This window comes from Grampus griseus (assembly GCF_964374135.1).
Source record: "Grampus griseus genome assembly, chromosome: 3".
NCBI classification, from domain to species: domain Eukaryota; kingdom Metazoa; phylum Chordata; class Mammalia; order Artiodactyla; family Delphinidae; genus Grampus; species Grampus griseus.
Window position 1 is genome coordinate 62153309 of NC_139019.1, and position 25540 is coordinate 62178848.

The following is a 25540-nucleotide window of genomic DNA, read 5'->3' on the forward strand; positions in this document are numbered from 1 at the left end:
TCCTATTGTATAGCACAGGGAACTATATTCGATATCCTGAGATAAACCATAATGGAAAAGAATATGAAAAAGAATATATATATATATGTATAACTGAATCACTTTGCTGTACAGCAGAAATTACCACAATGTTGTAAATCAACTATACTTCAATTTAAAAAAAGAATAATCATTAAGAATTATAACCCTTTGAAGAAAATAAGAATATATAAATCCTTGTTGATATAAATAAATAAGTAGGGAGAGTGGAAAGCTCTTCCTTCTAGCAGACTAACAATAAGTATGAAAGGAATGATGCAGTTAGAAAAATCTCCATGGGTGCTAAAGCTAGTGATGTTCTCTCTGTCTTTAATAATCCTTCCCACTCTGTCATGAGCCTCTACAGCGTCAAAAAGCCCAGTGACTGACCTCAAGCCTTCCCATATCCCAGTGCTTCCATGTACTCACATCCAATAAAAATATTTGAGCATACCCACTAAAATATGTGTATTTCTTTATTCCCACATGACATATAAATATGTATTACTATATTAGCAGAGGTCATAAAACACACAAAAACAGCTGGAAATGAATTAAATGTTGTAAATAATTCTTACTTTATTGTGTAGAAAGGTTTATGAATTTTAAAAATTTATTGTGTAGAAAAGCTTTTGAATATTAAGCTTATTAATATTTTAGCAAGGGCTATGTAATATTTTATATTACTAAAATATATATGTTGGATTAATGTTGGTAAAACAGCGATTTGAAGGTCTAATTTCTTGGTGTGTTTTCTCTTGTGATGGTTTGAATGGCTGTGATAGCTGAAGAAGCTATCTGTCAATGATACAAAGGTGTAAGTGGGAAAAGTGCCCCCTCTTGGCTGTACTCTCTGTATCTTGATGCCACTTCTTCCATTCCCAACACCACCTACCAAAAGGATTTTACTGAAATTTGACTATTAATGTTTCACGTTCTCTTGTCCATCAACTGTTATAAGTTAATTGGGAGGTACTGCATTATACATTTTAAAAAATGGGTACAAACCCACTGAAACTCCTCATTTGGGAAAATGTTAAATGGGTTTAAACTTAACTTTAAATTTATCTCTTGCATGTTTGAGAGTATTTCTAGGTGATACATATCATTTTGGCCAGAAAAATCTAATAATGATACCAACATTTCCAAACACCCCTTCTCAAAATGCTTTCTTTCCAACAGGACTATTTTCCAAAAATTATTTTTCACTTATTGTGAGCATCACCTTGACTTTGAAGGAATAAACTACATCTATTGTTTTGTATGTATCTACTACATAGAATGACTGGCAGCCACTTCCATCACTACAAACATCACCAAACTGGGGACACTTGTCTTTTTGTAAAAGAAAAACATTTTTACAACTCTTTTGATTATTTTTCCGGGATAACCAACAAACCTCTGTGTAGTACAACACTCTCAAGGTCATTCCCTCTCCCTTTCATCACAAACAATATTATTTAAAGCCTTGTTTCTATAAAATCGATCATAACATTGATATCCTATAGCATGTGATCTGCAATATGTCATGACAGACTGAAGACAAAAGAAAGAATGGGGACGCTCCCATTGTGGAGCACCAACCTCTCCCTTAGGCAACATTGGTATCATACACAATATGTCATCCACATCAAAAGTGAGGGCTATTTATAAAGATTAGTAAAGCTTAATGTCTTTCTTATATTTTTAGATAAAAATAAACAGAGGGCTTCCCTGGTGGCGCAGTGGTTGAGAGTCTGCCTGCCAATGCAGGGGACACGGGTTCGTGCCCTGGTCCGGGAAGATCCCACATGCCGTGGAGCGGCTGGGCCCATAAGCCATGGTCACTGAGCCTGCGCGTCCGGAGCCTGTGCTCCGCAACGGGAGAGGCCACAACAGTGAGAGGCCCGCGTACCACAAAAAAAAAAAAAATAAATAAATAAAATAAAATAAACAGAAAGGTCTAACATTGTCTTCCTACACCCCAAATGGATAATCTTGCATCTTTAGTCCTCAGTCCTCCAAAACATCCACTTTGACACCATTCCCAGGGTCAGCCTCTCCTGGGGACCCCATATGCCAAAACTGCTTCTTTGTCCATTCTCTCCCCTTTCCTTCCATCCTACAAGAAATGTTCTATATTAGCAGTATTATGGGGTGCTGACAAAACAGTCTCGTTAAAATCCAGCAAAACCTCAAGACTGTTGGATTTGTGATTCCATTTTGAATATTCACATTGCAAGCTGTGCCCTCCTCCCCAGCGCATCTGATTCCTGCATGTCCCAGAAATGTTTAGCCTTGAGCACATGTTATTCTTCAGTGAGACTGCCTTTATTTTTGTAGTCTGCCCCTTCAGCTGGCCCCCCAAAACGTCCACATTCTCATATCTGCTCCAAAATTTCTCTGTGTTAAAAAATGAATGGATAAAGAAAATGTGACATGTATATATATATAATGGAATATTACTCAGCCATAAAAAAGAAGGAAATTCTGTCATTTACAACAACATGGACGTAATTTGACAGCATTATGCTAAATAAAACAAGACAAAGAACTATAAATACCAAATACCATATGATCTCATTTACGTGAGGAATCTAAAAACAAACAAACAAAACAATGGAACTCAGAGATACAGAGAACAGATGGATGGTTGCTAGAGGCAGGGTTGGTGAGGGGGTGAAATGGGTGGAGGGGGTCGAAAGGCACAAACTTCCAGTTATAAGATAAAGAAGTCCTGGGGATGGAACGTACAGCATGGTGACTACAGTTAACAATACTGTATTGTATATTTGAAAGTCGCTAAGAGAGTACATCTTAAAACCTCTCATCACAAGAAAAAAATTTTGTATCTATGTGTGGTAATGGATGTTAACCAGATTTATTGTGATCCTTTTGCAATATATACAAGTATCAAATCATTATGTTCTACACCTGAAACTATTATGTCAATTATATCTCAAAAAAATTCTAATCTGTGGCATTTCTTCAGGATGCTCTTTGGTGGGAGACCCCCTTGTTTGCAAGAAATCCTCTAATCAGCTTCCTAGGTCAATCCAGTTTTCTTTTCCTTTATTTGTAGGGGCCCAAATAACCTGGCTTCTGATACCTGAGTCCATCTTGAGCTCACCCTGCATGAATCTTATTTTGTGAACCAGAGCCTACTACTTTGTTCACAAAGCAGAAAAATGCCTTTTCCACTCATTCTGGTATCTCTCTGCTTAAGGGGAAATTAGTTTGCACAGTTAACTTTTAAGAAGAAGCCATCATCTTAAAAACTTTGCCCACTTTTCTTAAAAGACCTTAGGCTAAGGATATGTTGCTTTATTGTTATTATTATTATTCATGGGATGTTTAAGAAGTAATATTCAGGGATTCTAGTTATTCTAGTAACTAAATTGGAGGTTACATCAAGTCAATCCACTATAAATGAACAAAAAAGTAATTAAAATATTAAAGTGTACACCCTCCTTAACAATTCGGAAGTGTTAAAAGGGTATAAGCCCTCCCTCTCAGGAGATTCCCATTTGGCAAAATTTCCCTCTGCTGGGCTTCCCTGGCGGCGCAGTGGTTAAGAGTCCACCTGCCAATGCAGGGGACGCGGGTTCGTGCCCAGGTCTGGGAAGATCCCACATGCCGCGGAGCGGCTGGGCCCGTGAGCCATGGCCGCTGAGCCTGCGCGTCCGGAGCCTGTGCTCCGCAACGGGAGAGGCCACAACAGTGAGGGGCCCGCACCGCAAAAAATAAAATAAAATAAAATACGGCATTGTTAAAAAAAAATTTCCCTCTGCTTACATGCTCTTACCTGGAATGCCTCATGGCCCCCTTGCTCCCTCACTCCTGCCCAGTCTCTGCTCAAGTGTCACCTTTTCGAAGTAGCCTCCAGGCTCCTCCACCCCCATCATTCTTCATCCCTTTACCCCGTTCCACTCTGCTGGCACCGATTACTCTAGAGCATCATTTGTGTTTTCTTCCATCTGCCCCACCAGAATGTGGCTCCATGAGGGCAGGGGCTTTGTTTTGCACACTGCTGTGTCCTCACCTCCTAGAACAGTGCTGGCCTGACACAATATAGGCTCTTCATAAATATTTGTTGAAAGACTGACCGAATGTCCACTAAAAAGAAGTCATAGGAGAGCTGTGGCAGAAATGCAGGCTTTCTATTCCATGATAAAAGGAAATCTGCATAGAAAGTCTAGTTCAGGGAGGGGAGAAGAGCCAGAAGGGTCAGTGGCTTCCTGGGTTCCTCTCTCCAGGTAGCAGGAAGCAAGCTGAGGGAGAACTGCTGACACGAGAGACAAATGTGCCTATGGAGACTCAGAAAAGACACTCAGGGAGGACCAGGTAGCTGGGCCTCCCTCCCAGACTGAGAAGTGAGAGGGCTGGCAGGAGAAGAAAGAAGAGAAGCAGGGCTTGATGCCGTTTTTCTAGAAGTCTCCATCCAATTGGTGGGTGTGGTCTGACTATGTGACCACAGGGACTCTGGGGTGAACTGGGCTTAAGTCTGGGCATCAATCTCTCTGAAGCTCAGCTGGAGGCAGGAGATCCAACTCTATCCCTTACCGTGAGCAGGTTCTGGGTGTCAAAAGGCCCCTAAAAGCAGGGTTCCCTCTTGTCTCAGTAGTGGAAAGCTAACGATGGAAAGGGATGACGAGCAGAAGCTGACACTGCCCAACTTTTTTTTAAATTGAAGTATAGTTGATTTACAATGTTATGTTAGTTTCTGGTGTACCGCAAAATGATTCTGTTATACATATATATATATTGTTTTTCATATTCTTTTCCATTATGGTTTATTACAGGATACTGAATATAGTTCCCTGTGCTATACTGTAGGACCTCGTTGTTCATCCCAACTCTTCCTCCAAACAAAAATGGCACCTGCAGTCATAAAATCTTCCTCTCCCATCTTAGCTGACTTCAGAAATAATTGGTTTGGCAGTATGAAAGCGGTGTCAATCACCTCATTTACCTGAGCAGCTTTCGATGTAAGCCCAATTATTATACAGCACTGGAACAATTACGCATACCATTAAATAGGCGAGATTGACTTGGTCGTGTGTTTCATTTAACACAACATGAAAGCTGTGTTGCACGTTCTCAGCCCTCACAGTTAAGTCCTCATGAAGCCAAGCTGCTGTCTCACAGCACTAACTTAAAATCATAAATCAATAAACATAAAAGGATCACTAAAGCCAGGTGAGGGGACATAGGTAAAGGTCTCAGGCCTCTATTCAGGATCGTCCAGCCACTATCCTTTGGTACAAAAGCTAACATTTACTAATCACTTACCATAATAACTTGACATATATTAATTCAATCTTCATCACAACCCTATTAGGTAGGTACTATTAATATTCCCATTTTACACATCAGGAACTAGAAACTTAAGTAAGTTGCCAGAAGTGGAAAATGACAGAGTCAGGATTTGAATCCAGAGTCATATGTTCAAGTTATCTTCTCATGATTATCAACATCATACATGTTGATCACCCACTTAAAGTATACCAACTAAACTGCAATTGCACCTTCCAACGCTATGGAAAGGGAACTTGCTCTAAAGAGCTCTCAGTGGGGAGCTGTGAATAGGAAAAAAAATCAATCGCACAAGTGACAATTCAGTGCATATGACGGTGCTGAGATAGTTTTCTTACTGCGTGCCAGGTAGATCCAGCAGTGAGCTCCGATTTCTCCAGGAGGACCACATCTTTCATGCCTGCTTTGGCCAAGTGATAAGCCAGACTCACACCAACGCAGCCACCTCCAATTATCACTGTTTCTGCCCTGTCTTTCCATCTTGTTTCTGCAGGTGAGGGTGGGTTTTCTTCTCTGGAAGACATTGTTTTTAATAGTAGCTTTACTAGGCTATGATAGTTATAGTTTTTTTTTGGTTTTTTTTCTGACTAGTGTGATTCTCCTTACTTATTCTTCTAGTACTTAACATCTAGTGCCTGGGAGAGTTACATGTGCTGACAATCATTTGGGAGACTCAATCTGACTTAGGCAACCTGGTTGGGGGAGGGAGGAGGAGGCATTTGAACCCCATTCCCCTAATTCTGACCCATTGTAGATACTTAATAGAGCTAAAGAATTGAACAGATGACTTCTTTTTCTCAAAGAAATCTAGAGAATAATTTTTCTGTCTACTTTAAAAACACACTGATAAACATTTTATTCCATAAAAAAAAACCCATAATAATCATGAAGTCCATTATCTATAAATCTTGGATCACCGCCTCCCTCCAATGTTTTCCAGGCTGAAGAGAGTCAGATGGAGTACAACGCTCTTCCTCGCTCAACGTCCTCTCACCGTGTACCTGCTTCTCTAATTATAAATATTGCTCGGTGGCTTGATATATTGATTTGCATGTCTGTCTTCCTAGCTAGATCATGAGCTTCCCCAAGACGCATTGTAAAAAGCAAGGTATAAGTAAGTCAAAGAAGATCATATATACACCTGCGTTTGCCTCCCCATACAGAAGACACTGCTAACAGTTGACTGGGGAAGGGAATGGGGATAGGAGAGTCTTTGCACCAGGAACCCTTTGATATTCTCACTTTGAACGGTTGTGCGTAGAAAAGAACACCCATAATTCGAGAAGAAAGCCGAATGCCCACTTCTCGGGGTCGGAAGCACCCCTAACCCGGAGACCGCCTCAGCCCTGCGCTCGCACCCCGCAGCTGCCCAGCCGCGGGCCTCCGCGCAGACCCGGCCCCACTCACCCTTCGCGGCCGCAGACGGAAAGTAGGCGGCCGGGGGAGCCCCGCAGCGGGAAGCCCCGCAGCCGCAGCGCGCCCAGGCAGAACATGCCGAGGTCGAGGCCATAGGGCGAGGGCGCAGGCACCTACTCCCAAGCCAGCAGACAGCAGGGGCGGTGGGGGGCGGTGGGGGGCGGTGGGACCCTCCCCCCGGCGAGGGGCGGGCTTCTGGCTCCGTGCGCTGCCCGCCACTCAGCGCCCGCCACAGCCGCTCCGCGATGGCGCTGGCCGGAAGCCCCGGAGCCAAGAAGGTGAGTTTCGGGGAAACTGGGAGGTACTCAGCCCTCCTGGCCGCGGGGCTTCACCTCAGCCCCTAATCAAGCTCTGCGGTCTGGGCGAGGCACCTGGACGGCTCTGAGCCTCGGTTTACCCGCTCGCGAATCGCCTGGACGACGGTAGTGCCTAGGTGTCAGGATGAGATAACAATATTGGGTAGCATTTATGGAGCCTTGACTCGCTGCCCTGCACTGCGCGAGTGCTTCATGCAAATTATCTCCTCTTCACGTTTATTCCCATTTTACAGGTGAGGAAACTGAGGCTCAGGGTCCGAGACCCTAGCTCAGGGTCACCGATCTAGTCCAGGTGGAGCAGGGGTTTGAAGTACAGCCATCGGACTCAGGCCGCCCTCACATTTCCTGCCCTCCGCCCGCCCTCACCTACAGCTCTTCGACTCAATGGCCCCAGTGCTCGCGCCCCTCGTGTGTTTGGGAAGGGCCGTTGCCTGGTCTCCCAAGCCTCGGACTGGCCTGAAACCGGTTCCGGGCATGGACACCCCTAGACCCGCGGCGGGGATGGAGGGTGGGGTGCGCGGAGCCGGGGGTGGGGCCTCCGCCTCATCTCACGCCGTAGTCTGGGTCTCTGGGCTCCCCTTTACCGATCTGCTCGCCAGCTGTCGCCCTGTTCTCCCATTTTTACGCTGGATGTGTGTGTGGTGGGGAGAAGGGGTGACAAAACAAAATTAGGAAAAGGGCATGAACTTGGACGCGGGACATCTCCAAACTCCTCGAGGCAACCCATCTGTGCTCCCTAATTCAGAAGAGAGGGTGGGGAAGGAAGGGGGGATGTGCACCACCGTTTTACTTAGTAATACTAAAAAGATAGGAACAACCAAGATGCCCTGCAATAGTGGGCTCCGTAAATAAAGTGCATCCGTTTAATAAGTTATTAGGCAGCCAATTAAAAAGCTAAGTATGGGAACAGGCAAAGTGCTTTGCAATGTTAAGTTACAAAAGGAGATATATCACAGACTGATCCCAACTACATAAAAATATTTATACACACACTGTAAGGAAGGACACAATAATGGTAGTAGTTCCATAAGATGTGGAATATAGGTTTAAAAAACTTAACAAAAAAACATATTCTGGTTATGTTTTTCTGATTATAAAGGTAAAACATAGGCATTGAAGCAAATGAGCATGATAAAAAGAAAAAGAAGCAAAGAACATTGTGCTGACTTCTTTCTCTGAGCTTTTTCTAATACTATGTTCACTTTTACAGTTCATTTTTTTTTAAAGTTTTTTAAAAATATGCTGTCCCTGTCCTATTTTTCCTGGCCTCTGCTCTTTGCAACACCAAGATTATCATATGAGAATCCATGTTAATGTGTACCTGGGAGCTAAGATGTTAGTGGGGCAGAGCTAACCTCACCTCTCTGCTCAGCTAACAGGTGCATTTTAAGAATTCATTTAACTGCTACAGAGGACACCTCCAATTGCTTCTTTAATCCAAAAGAGCAGTCCTGGTGGCAATTTCAGGCAGATGGAACTCTGGCAGCTTCCTGCCGTAGGGTGAAGTTGGTCTACTCCTCTGTGTATGAATAGAGGTGCCCCGAAGCCAGATCTTAAATCCAAGAGGTCTAGATACTGTTATCTGCAAAAAGAGGGCATAAATGCCTCTCAGAGATCACCATCAGATCCAAGGCAGAGTCACTGCCACACTGAAAGGGAAGATGGAATGAAAATATAAATATGCTGCAAATAATTTCCAGTGCTCTTTATTTTACACAGTCCTGTCATTCTAGAGCTGGCTTTAGATCATACAGGTGTAGCAGTTAACTGAGGTGGTAAGTCTAGCGGTGAAGGAGGGGCTAAAAGATGCTCTGAATTCAAATATTGATAGTTCAGTTATTTTGCTAATGGCTGTTTAGAAAACTGGCAAAATTTTAAATGTTGGACAAACATCCAGATAACAGATCAAAATGCCTTACATTTACTTGGTATCATGAAGGCAACAGTCAAAATTTGCACTGTCATTTTCTTAAAATCCTAGCTAATTTTTCTTTTTCCTCCTTGTCAGGACCAAGCTTATAGCATATGTGAGGTATGTGCCATTTTCAAAACCGTCCTGTCCGTCTGCTAACTCTTGGCATATTTTATTAAGGGCCTACTCTTTGTTAGGTGCTGTATGAGGTGACAGAGCCTCAAGCATCTTACAGCTCTGGTTAACAGAGCTGGGCTCCATTCCACTTCCCTCCACAGGAAAATGGAGATGTGGTGGAGATAGTGGCCTGGTACTTAACCTCAGGGCAACCGCTTCCAATGTACCTTCCTGGGCTGCAGATATGACTGGTTAGAAGGGGCAGTAGGAACCTTTCCTCCCCCATTCATGCACTGCTCTGTGTCCAGCTGTAGGCAGGGCTGAGAGGAACTGGCTGGTATTTTCAACAAAAGGCTGTATCTTCAACGAATGCAGTCTATACAAGAGGGATAGGGATCCCCATGGGGGTGTTTGCAGTTTTTATAAATCGCAGGGAAGTTCTCTCTGAAAAAATGACACTTGACCAAAGACCTGAAGAAAATCAGAGGGCGAGCCATTCAGGTATCTGGGGAAGCTCTTTGTAGACAATAGAAACCATAGCTTTGGATAACTGCTCTGGATGCAACCTTATATTCAGATTATGGGTGGGCTGACTCGAAAGGTGGTAAATAGAGACTAGGTTAGGAATTTAGAAGGTCTGATGTCTGCTTTTTCACTTACTGAGCTCTATGATCTTGAGAAAGTCACTTAGCCTCTCTGAACCTCAGTTTCCTCGTCTATAAAGTGGGAATAAAAACTATCCGCCTTGCCTAGCTCCCAAAGTTGTTAAGAGTACCAAATGATAACGTGTCCGTGAACATGCTGGAAAATGTAGAGTATAATTATAAAATGTTGTGTCCAATAGGATTATGTCCAGTGGTTCACACACAAAAGAGGTTTATTTTTCTCACCTAACGAGAGGTCTAGCGGACGGTCACCGTCCACGGCCTCTGCAGCTACTCCAAGATGTCATTAAGACACCAGGCTGCAGTTGTCAGCCTGCATTTGGCTTTCAGTGGCATGGCTGCAAGATGATGGCTATACCTCCAGGGCTTAAGCTGACATTCCACACAGGACAGAGAAAAGGGGACAAGAGGGAAGGGAGTGGGCATCTGTATCAGGAAAGCAAAACTTTTCTAGAAATCTTCAGCAGACTTTCACTTATTTCCCATTGGCCAACACTGTGTCACATGGCCACCCCACTCAGCAAAGGAGCCTGAGGATTTTTTTTTTTTTTCAGTTGGGGACATTGTCTCCCCAAACAAAATATATTAGCAAAGAAGAGGAGAAAAAAAATGCACATTAGGTGACTAGCAGTGTCTGCCACAAACATCTTGAAAAACCAAAATAACCATTATGGAATCAGCACTTTAACTACAGTTTGACTCAGATTAAATTGTATTTGAGAAAAAATAGTCACAGAACTTTGCACAAAACAAGTACCTGGATTGTCCAATAATAGAGTATTCTCAATCTTTCTGAAATACTATTAGGCACAGATGATTTTGACAGAACTGGAACTGTGAGAGCATTGTACCACCTTTCCTAAAATTAGAAACTGCTTTTAGGAAAAAAAAAGAGGGGTCTTAGGTGATTTTTCTTTTTCTTCTTCAGGGCATTTTGGAACGTCTGGATAGTGGGGAGGTTGTGGTTGGAGACGGCAGCTTTCTCATAACTCTGGAGAAGAGGGGCTACGTGAAGGCCGGGCTCTGGACTTCAGAAGCCGTAGTAGAACATCCAAGTGCAGGTCGGTGCCAGCATCACCCCTGAGTGTTTATCTGGGTGACATTTTGCTTAAATCTGACTGAGAGAAGATAAATAAAAGCGAGCATTTTCTTTCTTTTTAAAATAGATTTATTTATTTTAGTTATTTATTTATTTTTGTCTGCACTGGGTCTTCATTGCTGTGTGCGGGCTTTCTCTAGTTGCGGTGAGCAGGGGCTACTCTTTGTTGTGGTGCGCGGGCTTCTTATTGTGGTGGCTTCTCTTGTCGCAGAGCACGGGCTCTAGGCGCGCAGGCTTCAGTAGTTGTGGCACGCGGGCTCAGTAGTTGTGGCTCGTGGGCTCAGTAGTTGTGGCTCATGGGCTTTGTTGCTCCTCGGAATGTGGGATCTTCCCAGACCAGGGATTGAACCCGTGACCCCTGCATTGGCAGATGGATTCTTAACCACTGCGCCACCAGGGAAGTTCCGTGAGCATTTTCTAGGCACTGTTTCACTTGCCCAAACTGCCAAGATGTGGAGACAGTGGCAGTACACGAGCTGAAGAAAGGGCTTCTCTCTCCTTCCTTCCCTCCTCTACACACACACACACACACACACACACATACACACACACTTGCATCTTCATATTCAGGGAGTGCTAAAATATACATACCAATATTTGTTCCATGAATATTTACCTTGTATATTCAAGAGTTTCCTTAACATAGTAAAACTGTTATTGCTTCAGATTCATCCTTCTGGCTAATTTCCATATGATATTAAAACAGTACATTTGGTAGGGACGATTAATGGTAACCACCAGCTTAACAGAATAGACAAATAGCAAATATAGATTTGCAAATATATATATAGCAAATATAGATATATATAGCAAGTATAGATTTGCTGTTCTAAATGTAAGTGGGAAATAAAGCCAAAGAAGATATGGGTGAAACGGGATACAACCTGGGAATGGAACTTTTGATTCACTCTGATTTTATTCATATATACACAATGTATCAGACAAACATGGGGTCATGTCTAGGTCCTTCTACTGACCAGCTGAGTGACCTTGAACAAGTCATTTGACCTCTGAGGATCAGTTTCTTCATCTGTCACACGGGGGCATGACATGGGCTGGTTGTGAGGACTTGTGAACTAACCCACATGAAATGCCCATATAAGTACCCAATGGCCATGATTACTGTTTCATCAGACACCCAGAGTTATATGGTAGGACAGAGTTTTGTCTTTCTGGTGTTAGCAGGAAGATTTCATCTGACCCAAGAAAAACTCATTCTTAATTTTAGAAAATCTTCTTTGCTCAACCAGGAGGAGAGTGTTGAAATAGCAAGGATAAAGACTGAGTTGGGGAGGAGATGAAGGGAGAGAGAGGAAGGAGTTTCTGATGGGCCAAGGAAAGCTCCCTGACTGCGTTTCCCCAGCTGCTTGTTATTGAGTACACTTGATAGGGGCGCCACCCATATGCATTCTGCCCACTGTGAGAATTCCCTCATCCTACTTTGAGGGCCCCCCAGTGCTGACTGTAAGTAGACGAGCTACATCCTTCATGACACTGGCAAATGAATAAACCCTCTCTAGACCAAGAGACCAAGGGACAGTTGGCCAACTGGGCCTTAGTGTCTGCATGTGACTGCACCAGGCCGTGGGGCCCACTAGCAGGTCAACATGAGGCTACTCTAAACAGCCCCCATTTGGTATGGACTCTGCCTTGCCCCTAAATTCTGCTGACCTGAATCTGAATTTCTTTATAAATACCAGGTTTGAAATTGTGTATGATTGAAAGAGATGTGAGTGGATGAGCTGCCGCTGAAAATGATAGCTTCTGTGATTTTTACTTTTTTAATTTCAATGGAAAAAACAACTCCTTTGTAGTTCGTCAGCTTCACATGGAATTCTTGAGAGCAGGATCAAATGTCATGCAGACTTTCACCTTTTCTGCCAGTGAGGACAAAATGGAAAGTCAGGTAAACGATAATGGGGCAGGTGGGAGTGAGGAGGGGCGGGGAGAGGGATCATCTATAATAAAAATAACCTCTTGGTGGGAATCCATGGAATTGACCTGATGTGTTACTACACTTTATTACAAAAAATAATAAAGTATTTTTTTAAAAAAATAATAAAATATTTTTTTCCTCCACATAAAGTATCTATCCAGTAATTAATCATGATGTAAACATATAGGTACTAAGTAAATAAGCATTTTCTGTCTCTTTATCTAGGGAAGGGGGTAGGACTGGGAGAAAATATGCCATTAGAAGGGCATGACCATCCTTCTGTGATATGTTTTTGTAGGGAAAGAACACTTTATAGATGCTCTTGTTACCTTCTCATTTCACATTCTTCTCTTCTGACTTGTCCATGTTGAGACAGGGCGGTCCTAGGGAACACAGCACTAGCCTAGGAATGAGGAGAATTGGGTTTTATACCCAACTTTGCCACCTATTGGTTGTGCGACTTTGTGTTAGACACTTAAAAGACATGGAGAACTGGTTTACTCTGCCAAATGGAGATAACTGATACTTACTTACATGCATAGGGTTGTTGAGAAAAGTGGGTAAGGATGTGGAAGTATTGTGAGATATTCTGCAAATATAAAGTATTAATACTTGTCAACGTTAATGCCCATTTATTCATTCAACCAACCAACATTTATTGAGTACCTGTTATAGTCCATTCTCTATGCTAGATACAAAGATGATACAAAGGCATAGACACTATTCTGAAGTGGCTCACAGTCAAGTATGGGAGACAAACAAATGAGCATTTACTAAAATCCAGTGTGGTAAGTACAATATGAACATACAAGCTCACTGGGAGTAGAGATGATACCCAACTCGGCTGGTCTTCTCGAATTGCAGTTTAAACCAGTGACTTGTGCTCATGCTACTTGCTCATTGCCCCCTTGGATATCTATTATATCTCACCTTTAAAATGCCAGGCTCACCATGTGTACTCTTGCTGTCTAACCTCAGTGGGAAGCTGTAAACACCGCTGCCTGTGACCTTGCCAGAGAAGTAGCCAACAAAGGTGATGCTTTGGTAGCAGGGGGGATCTGCCAGACATCACTGTACAAACACCACAAGGATGAAGCTAGAATTAAAAAACTTTTTCGACAACAGCTAGAGGTTTTTACCAGGAAAAATGTGGACTTCCTGATTGCAGAGGTAAGCCTAACATTAAAGGGGCAGGGCTGGAAGGGGCTGTGGGAGGGGAGGATAGAGGCTGTCCGGGAGTAAAGCCTAGAGGGTAGGCGGCTGCTCAGGCCTCACCATTAATACTTAGTGCCAAGTAGTAGTTGCCCTGCTCTCCTCCATCCCTGCCTTGCTCACTCCCATCTGTCTGCTTTCACTAAAGCTATAACATCTGAGCGATATTTTGAAGTTAGAATCAATAAGCGTTGTCACTGACTGGATATGAAGGCCCGGAATATCCTCTTTCTCCCATCTCCCTATTTCCCATCATGATTGCTACCATCTAGAGTCAAGGCCTCAACCCAGCTCTTCACCCCCAACAAGGACAATAGCCTCCCAACTGCTAGTTCCCCAATCTCCCTACTGAACTTACTGAAAACCTTGCTACATCAACCTTCCCAAGGCTTAGGGCTACCCAAGCCTGGCTAACCCACCAGGAAAAAATCATCTACAGAAATGAACACAAACTCTGCCCTACATGTTCTCCAGATGGATGAGAACACAAGTTTGTTTTTTAAGAACCTCTCTTTTGACTTTCTCTGCCATTCCTCACACACTGCTTCTGCAGAATCTAAGTCAAAAAGGAAGAAACAGGGAGATTTCTGCTAGCTTTTCTCCACTTACTTAAATTAAGTTCAGCTTTTCAATTGTGGCACTTATGGGGTTTCCTGGGAAGCACCCCTGCAAATGGCCTGGGTTTACCAGACAAGGTGTCCTGTCTACCATTGGCAAAGACACTCAGTAGCTACATCTCCCTTCTCTATGCCTTGATGTTCTCATCTGGGGAACTAATCATATTTCCCTTCTTACTTTATGGAGCACTTTAGAATATTGAACTAGAAGTGAATATAAAAGTATTTTGAATTGTAAAGCATGATAAACAATTATTCTGCCAAGATCACCCAAGTTCCATAAAAAATGAGTCCAAAATTTATTAGCAAAACTTTTGTTCCTTCAAAAGTATGATTTTAAATAGTTACTTTAAAACCTTTTTTAGTATGATATCTGAATGAAAACCTATATGTTATTGTTAAAGGAATTAAAATATTTGCTCAGAAAAGTATTCTGTAGTCAGTCTGATAGAGACACATTTCTTAGCACATTTTATCACATATATTTGGTAATTTTTATAACTGTTCTTGTAATATTTGCGGTCTACCACTCAAAATCTGCTTTATATTTGGACCAATAGAAGAACATGAAATTTCTCTTAGTATTTTGAACATGCTGAAGAAGCTGTGTGGGCTGTGGAAGTCTTAAAAGAAGCCAGAAAACCCGTGGCAGCCACCATGTGCATAGGCCCAGAGGGAGACATGCATGGTGTAACACCTGGAGAATGTGCTGTGAAGCTGGTGAAGGCAGGTAATGTGGACCCATGATGTGATAAGCAGTTCAGTTATTGTTTATGACATGTTTCTTAACATTGGGAGAGCAGTTTGGAAATAAAAACATTAATTGGAATCTATCTCTTTATCTGTAAAACTGAGGAGGTGGAGGGGGACAGCTAATTTCTAAGACACCTTCCAACTATTAAAAAAGAAAATAAAGATCTTTATGTCTGTTTTTGTGCCAGTACCATACTGTTTTTATGACTGTAGCTTTGTGGTATAGTCTGAAGTCAGGGAGCATGATTCCTTCAGCTCTGTTTCTCTTTCTCAAGATTGTTTTGGCTATTCAGGGTCTTTTGTGTTTTCATACAAATTTTAAAATTATTTGTTCTAGTTCTCTGAAAAATGCCATTGGTAATTTGGTAGGGATTGCACTGAATCTATAGATTGCCTTGGGTAGTATGGTCATTTAAAAATATTGATTCTTCCAATCCAAGAACACTGTATATCTTTCCATCTGTGTTGTCTTCAATTTCTTTCATCAGTGTCTTATAGTTTGTGGAGTACAGGTCTTTTGCCTCCTTAGGTGGGTTTATTCCTAGGTATTTTATTCTTTTTGATGCAATGGTAAATGCGATTGTTTCCTTAATTTCTTTTTCTGATGTTTTGTTGTTAGTGTATAGAAACAAAGTCAGACAGAGAAAGACAAATATCATATCACTTATATGTGGAATCTAATAAAATGATAAAAATGAACTTATTTACCAAACAGAAATAGACACAGAAAACAAACTTATGGTTCCCAAAGGGAAACAGGGGGTGGGGGGAGGGGAAAATTAGGAGTTTGGGATTAAAAGATTCACACTCCTATATATAAAATAGATAAACAACAAGGACCTACTGTATAGCACAGGGAACTATATTCAATATCTTGTAATAACCTATAATGAAAAAGAATCTGAAAAAGTATATACGTATAACTGAATCACTTGACTGTACATCTGAAACTAACGCAACATTGTAAATCAACTATACTTCAATTTTTAAAAATAAACAAGTAAATACATTTTGAAACAAGTAAATAAATGTATTTCTTTGCATAGGGGCTTCAATCGTTGGTGTGAACTGCCGATTTGGGCCCTGCACCAGCCTGAAGACAATGAGACTCATGAAGGAAGGCCTATGGGCTGCAGGGCTGAAAGCACACTTGATGGTGCAGCCCCTGGGGTTCCACATGCCCGACTGTGGCAAAGGAGGGTTTGTGGATCTCCCCGAATATCCCTTCGGTAAGCTCAGGCACATATTAGAGACCTTGTGGTTTCTTGTTGTGACAAAACGGAAATGGTTATAATGAACAACTACAGTACAGACTTACGATACGAGGCAAAGACTTTATAAGACAAAGACTTTCAGTGTTAACCAAAAATTAGCTATCTGAGGAATTCATACTCTAAAATTTATAGTTTCTTCATTGAAAAAAGAAAATACCCCTTGAGCATCGATGGTCTGAATATAGAGATGGTAACAGAAGTGCCGTAACTGTTGTATTACAGCACTGGAGCCCAGAGTTGCAACCAGATGGGATATTCAAAAATACGCCAGAGAGGCCTACAACCTGGGGGTCAGGTACATAGGTGGGTGCTGTGGATTTGAGCCCTACCACATCAGGGCGATTGCAGAGGAGCTGGCCCCGGAAAGGGGATTTTTGCCTCCGTCTTCTGACAAACATGGCAGCTGGGGAAGTGGTCTCAACACGCACACCAAACCCTGGATTAGAGCCAGGTAGGAATTTTTTAATTAACTTACTGTTTTCCTCTAATCTCATTTTATTGATTGTTAGCATTATGCATGCACATGGTAATACAAATTCAAAAGTATAGAAGTATACAAAATGAAAGGTAAAAGCCGCCCATTTCTGACACCCATCCCATTCCAGGGGTAACCTGTTTGCCATTTATGTTTTGAAGTCTTATTTCTCTATTTCTTGTTTTATCAATTTTAAGTGGTAATTACCCTTTATGAAAGCTGAGGGATTTAAATCACATAATCTTCCCCCTTGCCCTGATCTCCTTTTCACAAATTTGACTTATTACATTTTTGCTTGTTCTGTTGGCGATCTTTACAAGTTTGAATTTCATATTTAACTACTTGTTTTTTAATCCATCAATATGAGGCAGTATCTCTTGATTCCACTCTCTGTAAAATAAGAATTGCCTTCCTCCATTTCCCTCTACTTTTCCTCCCTCGTCTACCTCTTGGTTTCTTTAAGGTATACAACTAATTTTACATCATCAAGGTTTATAACCAAACACAGTATAAGCAAACACAGTGGCAGTTCAGTAACTAAGTGTTCAATTCCATGTGAAATCAAGACTTGGAACATGTTTCAAACTGAAAACCTCGTTTTTTCCAGCAGGAGATTTCAATATTCAGGAAACCAGGGAAGGCCAGTCTGATCCTTCTCTTTCTCTGTCTTATGCTTGCAAACCTCCCTTCCCATATTGCTAATCATGGTTTCTGACCTCTTCAGATTCAAAGAGAGAGGAGAGCAGATGGAAAAGGGAGTAAACTTGTATTGCTTAATTGACACCCTATTAGGAAGACCACATTCTCTGGGCCTGGCAGATCCTCATGAGTGTATTTACAGTTCTTCAGAGGCTGCCACTGGAAACTTTTGTCTGTATTTCTCATGCCACAGGCATTGCATTTTTCTCTGAAAATTTTTCTCTGCTTTGCCCTCAGATCCCAACTTTCTCAGCAGGTCACTATAGATATAAACTATTTTGGGGAGTCTCATTTTCCTTCCTGGTGTTTCTCTTGAGCCTGATTTTAAATATGTCCAGGCTGGGTCCCTCTCTCCTATTAGGCTCAAAACTAGCTAGAAGACTTTTCATCTTTCCTTTAAGGAGACAAACTGAGAGTGTGGTCTGATCCCAATTTAACCACACTATCTTCACTCACAAAGTAGCTGACCCATTGGTCTCTGTGATCTAGATTTTCCAGTGTAGAGTCAAGTGAGTCATCTGACTGGCTCTTAGGCAACTACTTTGAAACTTCTGCAGAGTGTCTGTCTTGCTTTAATACCTGATATCTATCGTATCTTGTGCCACCAATAAAATTTCCAATCTAATATCCTGGTACCCTGATCACTATTTTCTAAACATTATTCACTGCAGAACCAAGAGAAGGAGAAATAAACCTATTTTACAAAACCTGAGCCCCTTGTGAGAGAACGTTCCAAGCATCAAGGTCAAATTGATTCTCTCCTCTTAGATTTCATCCATAGTCCAAACTCAGGCCATACTTTAATTTGCTTCATAGTTGGACTTTCTTTGTACAATGTTTGGTTTTATAGGAATTTCTAATTAACTTTCTTTTTTATTGTTGAAAGAAGAATAATAGACCTTCACCTTCTCTAAGGTCTTCCAATATCTAAATTATACTGTTTGTTACAATCACTTTATTATTGAAGATATTTTTCTGGGGGCTCCTTGAATTACTGTTCTGTTTTGAATTATTCTCTCTCTCTCTCTCTCTCTCTCTCACCTGTCAATCTTTTCCATCTTTTAGAAACTAACCACAATTTCTGCTCTTCTCTAATCAGAGCTGTTATGTCTTTAATCCATTTTGTACTTCTTTATCCATTTCAGTAGAATTTAGAACAGTCTTCATTTTTGAACATTTAGGACAATGTTCCTAGTGTAAATTAATTTAGATTGTAGAAGTAGGCAAGAAATCATTTAGGCAAACATTTCTTCTGGGAGGTATGGATATTTATCCAGGAAGATTTCTTTTTATAGGTCTCATGCTTAGAAAAAAAAGTACTAAATAGAAATATAGGGACTTCCCTGGTGGCCTGGTGGTTAAGAATCCTCCTGCCAATGCAGGGGACACAGGTTCAATCCCTGGTCTGGGAAGATCCCACATGCCGCAGAGCAACTCAGCCTGTGCACCACAACTACTGAGCCTACGCGCTCTAGGGCCCGTGTGCTGCAACTACTGAGCCTGCGCACCTAGAGCCTGTGCTGCACAACAAGGGAAGCCACCACAATGAGAAGCCTGCGTACCGCAACAAAGTGTAGCCCCTGCTCACCGCAACTAGAGAAAGCCCGCACACAGCAACGAAGACCCAACGCAGCCAAAAAATAAGTTAACTAATTAAATTACTTTAAAGAAAGAAATATAATTAAAAGGTGAGGAAAGTATACTTCGATGATGATTTAAATAGTTCAGATAAGTGAGAAATGGCTTTTTTTAATAAACACTGTCTAGGGATCCTTAAAATTCATTACCAATTTCAAATAAAACATTATTCTATAGAATAAAGCCAGACATTCCTTGTACCCTAAACTCCCAAACATACTGATGTTCACAAAAATTTGTGATTATCCAGAAACCTGTAGACACCCCAGATTTCTGACATTTTCATCATCCAAAAATATTGGTTTATTCAATGTTTCATAGGTAAAATGGAAAAACTATAAAAATACATTTAACACAAAGGTCTGTGACCAGGAAACTTTGTGTTCTTTCTTTGTCTAAAAACAAAGCACAAATACTGACAAATTAATTTGTATTCTGTTTTTGGTTACTTTTTGAAGAATTATACTTTGTCTCATTACGTTTAAAACTGGTTTCGTATACTTGTCATTATGTTAAAATATTGAGTAGAGCTAGAAGGACCCTGCTAGAAATTTCCGAATGAATATAATTCACAAAAACATGTAAAATTCAAACATGTTGTCTTTTTCTGAAAGGTGGTATGAAACCCAGTGATTGTTATTGAGGACAGAAATGTAGAAAGACTCCTGGAATTAATGGATATGGGCATAGTTTTTCTGTCTGTATGTTGAAACTGAAATTCTACTTTAGCCTGATCATCCACCAAACTTATGAGTATTTAGCCAATATCTATATAAAGTATTGGACTTACAAAATAGACATGAATCTTTTAATTGACTAACTATATATTTTTTAAATCACAGGGCTAGAAGGGAGTATTGGGAGAATCTGCTGCCAGCTTCAGGCAGACCTTTCTGTCCTTCATTGTCAAAGCCAGATGCCTAAGGAGTAATGAAAGAAAACACTGAAATAGCAGAATGGAAAGAAATTCCCCTCAAGCCCCATCTGGAACCCTTCCTCGCCACTATCCTCAGGCCACCCTGATGTCTCCAGCTGCTGAACAGCTAATGTGCTGTCAATTCAACATAGGATGCGTATTGCATTCCTGCTGTGCTTAAGCTCCGAGCAAGATGCTGGGGGAGATGCAAAGCTGATGCGAAAGGCTTCTCGTCCTCCAGGTACTTACTGTCCAGTAATGCTGCAGGACATGCTTTTGAAGGGAATCAAGAATAGTGAAACTTGTCTTTTAGGGTGAATTTGAGATTTTAAAGTAACGAAGTCTGTGAGCAACAAACCCAGTGATTAATTACGGAGACTAAACTAGGTACAGAAGGGATAGAGCAGCATTCTAAACTAAAATGAAAGTAATGAGTCTGCCTTTCTTAAATGATTTGTATAATGACTCCAAAGGCAATCCCAAAGGAAAAGATGCAAAAAATGTTTTAGGACTTTTTAAAATAATCATATAACCTTCTAAAGTGATTACTTTCAGAGATGATTTTACTTAAAGGTGTTAGGTCCCAGAATTTTAAAAATGTGTCTATATAATCACAAATAGCTAGATTGTAAACTACCATGGACAAGGACAATGTGATATGCTTCTTATATTTTTCCTTAAAGTATTTATCATTGTGCCAGGCATACTAATAGATGCTCAATGAGATACTTATGTTAATTGTTTAAAATAAATAAAAATAGATAAACAGTTTTGGAAGACCTTTTGAAAATTCAGAGTTCAAATCTATCTTGGTCTAATATTTTCTTGACTTACATTTGAGCTATTTGCTACATGCCAATTTCTCTCTATTTTTCAAAACAATGTATCAATTTGTAACAATAAAATTAAAAATAATTTACCTTTTATAAAAGTGTTTGAATACTTTAAATTTTACGGACCTTCTTTGGAATAGTAATAACAACAAGCATTTATTACTTATTATGTTCCAGGCTCTTGCTTCTCTCTCTCTCTCCCCCTCTCTCCTCTCTATCATATATATATGATATATACATATATATGATGTAGGTTGACAAAAGCCAACCTACATTTATGAAACACACAGGTTTCATTTTGGGTTAGTAAGTGAAATGCTCAGAATAGAATGTTGATGAGATGGAAGTTGATAAAACTTCCAAGAGACAAACAGGTAACAAATAAAGTCCTTAAAAAATAGATTTCCTAGATTGAAAGATTCAAAATTTATATAGTAATGGATCACATTTTATTATAGATAATAATAAAAACATATTGGGGAAAAGTATTTCAAACCGTTTGGTTCTAACTTCAATTTAATAATTATGCCCCAAAATAAAGTCAGAAAAGTATGCTCAGTCCTCCACTGTTATTGCCTTGGTCTGACAAGACTAGTAAATACATTTAGATAATTAAAAATAGTGGAAAAGTGAAAATTATATTTTATGTAAATGAAATGGTTATATAGCTAGAAATCTCAAGAAGATCATCTGGAAAGCTCTTACAAACAACAGGAGAATTCAGTAAAGTTACTGGTTAAAAATTTTATATACAAAAGTCATTGCTTCTCTATATACACTTGACAATGATTTTGAAAGTATAGTGGAAATAAAGATCTATTTTATTTTTTCAGCAAAATGATTAAATATCTAGGAATAATATTACAAAAACTGTGTAAGAGCTGTTGAAGGAAAGTTGAGGATGCAAAGTAAGACGAATAAATCTACACACAAGCTCATAAAGAGAAAGACGATATTTTAAGTTACAAAGTTGTTTTAAATTGATAAATAAATGTAATATAATCCCAAGGGGAAAAAATCATGAGTATTGAGGGGAAATAGACATGCAAACCCTCAAGTGCACATGGGGGCGGGGGTTATATTCTAGGGGCTATGAGAAAATTAGATAAAGAGAGATAGGAAGGTGTGGCCTTGCCAGATAACCACTATATATAACATAGTAATTAAAGCCACTGGATACTTGTATTAAAAAAAAGTTCAGTGGAACATATATGTATATATATAAATGTTAATGTATGATAAAGAGGGTATTATTTCAGGTCAGTAAGGGAAAGCTGGATTGATAAAGGAGGTATTTCAGGTTAGTGAGGAAAGCTTGACTGTTTAATAATGTTGGAAGGAACCTAGGAACCTAGGAAGAAAAAGTTGGATCTCTTAGAACAAGTTCACGGTTGATCAAAGTTTTAAACATAAGTCCATAAGAGAAAAGCCATAAAAGAAAAAAAGAAACATAAATTTCACCATATAAAATTAAATGTGCGCACAAAACCCAAAATACTCTAAACAAAGTCAAATGGGAATAATGTGTAACGAGGGTTAGTAACCGCTATTCCAGTAAAGGGGTCTTAAGTTGTCTTAGTTCAACTATCCTCCCACCTGTGTAGATGTTGTGAGGAGGGCTCTCCTATGTGATTGGCCTTCAGAACTTCACGCCATTTTCTTGGGCTTACAGGTGTTTTGTGAGGAAGATGTACCCAGCTAGGGACCAAGCAAAGCCTTGGGGTCAGTACTAGCATCATCACCCTTGCTTGACCATCACTCTTTCACTGTGGGATATGATGCTGTGAGTCAGGTGCCACAGGAAACACAGGGCGCCTGGTAGAGGTGATGTGAGGTGCTGGGTAGTGAGTCTGCAGGCACTGACAGGGAGTTCAGGCAGCTTCTGAGCACTGATACACTATTCCTTAATGTGGTACTTAAGGAACCACAGGCCCAACTTGACTCTTTCCTTCCCAGGCAGCAGGTCCTCTCCCTTCTTCGGAAACGTCTGGGGATCAATTCTCAGCTCCTGTGGCCCACGTGCAGCTCATACTGTCTCTTCCCCACTTCCCCCAATGCCCCAAACCTTTTAAGTTTTCTGAAAAACCTCTTTCCCTCTTGCTCTGTTGATATAACATGATATTAGACCAAAAGGAATGGAGAAATGAGGTCCACTTTCCTAAAGGCACCCTTATTGGAGGTAGGGAAAATATTTGCTCTTTATCTTTCCAGTGCAGGAAAAAGAGGCAGAAAGAATAATAATTTATTCTTTCTTTTTAATCTGTAACTTATTATTATGCATAATAATTATTTACAGATTAAAGCAATCTGAGTGCTAGTATCCTGCCACAAATATTTACATACATTTGAAATACCAAGGGAGATTTTCCCTAACCTATAAATCAGAAAATAGATTTCCTTAACCTATTAAATATAGGAAAAGATATGCAACACATTCAAAATTAGGTAAATGTATGTGAAAACAAGAAGATACTCTTTTTACCTATCATTAACAACAACAAAAAAAAAGATAATATCTTGTGTTGTTGAGAGTGTAAAGGAAAAGTCACTATTGTACATATGCTTTTCGTAGAAGCGTAAACTTGTACAAGCTATTTGGAAAGCAATTTGGCCATTCCTATCCAAATTTAGAATTCACACACCCTTGGAGGAGCAATGTCATTTCTAGGAATGTAGCCTACACTTATTTTCATATTTGTGCAAAAGCACAAGTCTGGACACTGCCAAAATATCCATCAGTGAAATACTAGTTAAGTGATTTATGGAACGTGTACAGGATGATAAACCATGGAGCCATTAAAAGGAATACATGCTATGTTATCATATGCTATTGCTTATATGTGGAATCTAAAAAAAGAATGATACAAATGAACTTATTTACAAAGCAGAAATAGGCTCACAGATATAGAAAACAAACTTATGGTACCAAAGGGGAAGTGGGAGAGGGATAAATTAGGAGCTTGGGATTAACAGTAGATATTAACACACTACAATATAAAATAAAGAACAAGGACCTACTGTTTGGCACAGGGAACTATATTCAATATCTTGTAATAACCTGTAATGGAAAAGAATCTGAAAATATATATATATATATATATGTATAACTGAAACACTTTGCTGTACACCTGAAACTAATACAACATTGTATATCAACTATATTTCAATAAAAAAATTTTTTTAATTAAAAAAGAAACAGAGTACCTGAGCTCAACATGTACTAAAGAGGAAGGACCTCCCAGACAAGTTCTAAATGAAAGTATGCTCCCATCATGCGTGTGTAGAATATTTCTGGGAGGAATGCTTCCCTCTTATGAAAGGAAGCCTAGTGATTGAAAGTATGGTGTAGAAGGAAGACTTCGTTTTCTCTGATACCTTTCTTAGTGTCTAAATGTGTTAATATGGGTAGTTATTACTTTTTCAATGAAATAAAAATTTTTTAATTTTTATAATTTTAACATTTATATCAAGATTTCTGATTGCAAGAGGGAAAATCAGATATCATGAGTTTCCTGTTGTGATACAGAATGAGAAACACTATATCAGCAATGATGTACCAGCCAAAGGTGCCTGAGTGGAATCTAATCAAGTCTTTGGATTCCACTTCCAATTTAGAGGAAATACAGGTGATCTAGGAATAAGGTAAATAATTCCACAAGGAAACAATCAGGTGAATCATATATGCTATGGGATAGCTGGCCTGGTCCATTCCACAGATCCGTGTATTGGGAGTGCTCACGTGTGTAAAACAAACCAATGCAACTCATGGTCTCGTATTGGATCCTAGTTTTGACAAACCTACTGTAAAAGGCCTCTTGGGTACAAATTATGAAAAATTTAATATGGACTTGGTATTAAGGAATCAATTAATTTTGTCCTTACTTTTTAGAGATAAGAATTTTTAATGCATACTAAAATGTTAAATTACTATTTATAATTCACTTTAACTATTTTAACATATAAAAATGAGGGTTTTCTTAAAAAGCAAAATTCCTATAGGTTCTGATTTGGTATAGAGTAATTAAGAAAAAGGTCAAAAATGATCAGTGAAACTAAGAAAAACTGGTTTGAACTAGCACTTTCCAGTTCCATAGCAGATGTTTACTAGGGAGTTTCCAGGAACAGTAGATGGTCCGCTGATAAACCCTGCAGTGCTGTGTGTAGAAACAGCAACGCAGACCGGCAAATTGCTGACATGGAAACCATCACAAGGGATCGAAGAGATGTGCTGAAACCAAGAGGCGAAGTTCAGTTGGAAAAACAATTCCTGCTTCACAATGAACACAGCCACGATTTGATACCCTTAAGCAAAATCGTAAGCAAAGTTAAGCAACCCATTTTGGCTGTA

At 40.1% G+C, this 25540-nt stretch overlaps 2 protein-coding genes across 4 annotated transcripts in view; one reads left to right on the plus strand and one right to left on the minus strand.

Moving 5' to 3' along the window:
- Window positions 1-6853, minus strand: part of DMGDH (dimethylglycine dehydrogenase) — a 64202-nt gene extending 57349 nt beyond the window's left edge. For both annotated transcript variants that reach the window (XM_082649844.1, XM_082649843.1), the window contains exons 1-2: window positions 6721-6853; window positions 5652-5826 (exon numbers count right to left, since the gene is read on the minus strand). In XM_082649844.1, the coding sequence (XP_082505970.1) occupies window positions 5652-5826; window positions 6721-6806 (261 nt within the window). In that variant the 5' untranslated portion in view covers window positions 6807-6853. The remainder of the gene's footprint in view (window positions 1-5651; window positions 5827-6720) is intronic.
- A 74-nt stretch (window positions 6854-6927) lies between these two features.
- Window positions 6928-21251, plus strand: BHMT2 (betaine--homocysteine S-methyltransferase 2). 2 transcript variants are annotated; one of them, XM_082651031.1, is made up of 8 exons: window positions 6928-7007; window positions 10669-10801; window positions 12654-12745; window positions 13754-13945; window positions 15187-15334; window positions 16404-16586; window positions 16854-17082; window positions 20286-21251. In XM_082651031.1, exons 1-8 carry the CDS (start codon window positions 6975-6977, stop codon window positions 20365-20367), a joined length of 1092 nt encoding a protein of 363 aa, XP_082507157.1. In that variant the 5' UTR covers window positions 6928-6974; the 3' UTR covers window positions 20368-21251. The 2 variants fall into 2 exon arrangements, with proteins under 2 accessions (XP_082507157.1, XP_082507158.1); XM_082651032.1 differs by lacking the exon at window positions 6928-7007 and adding an exon at window positions 7019-7151.
- Window positions 21252-25540: the final 4289 nt, after the last annotated feature.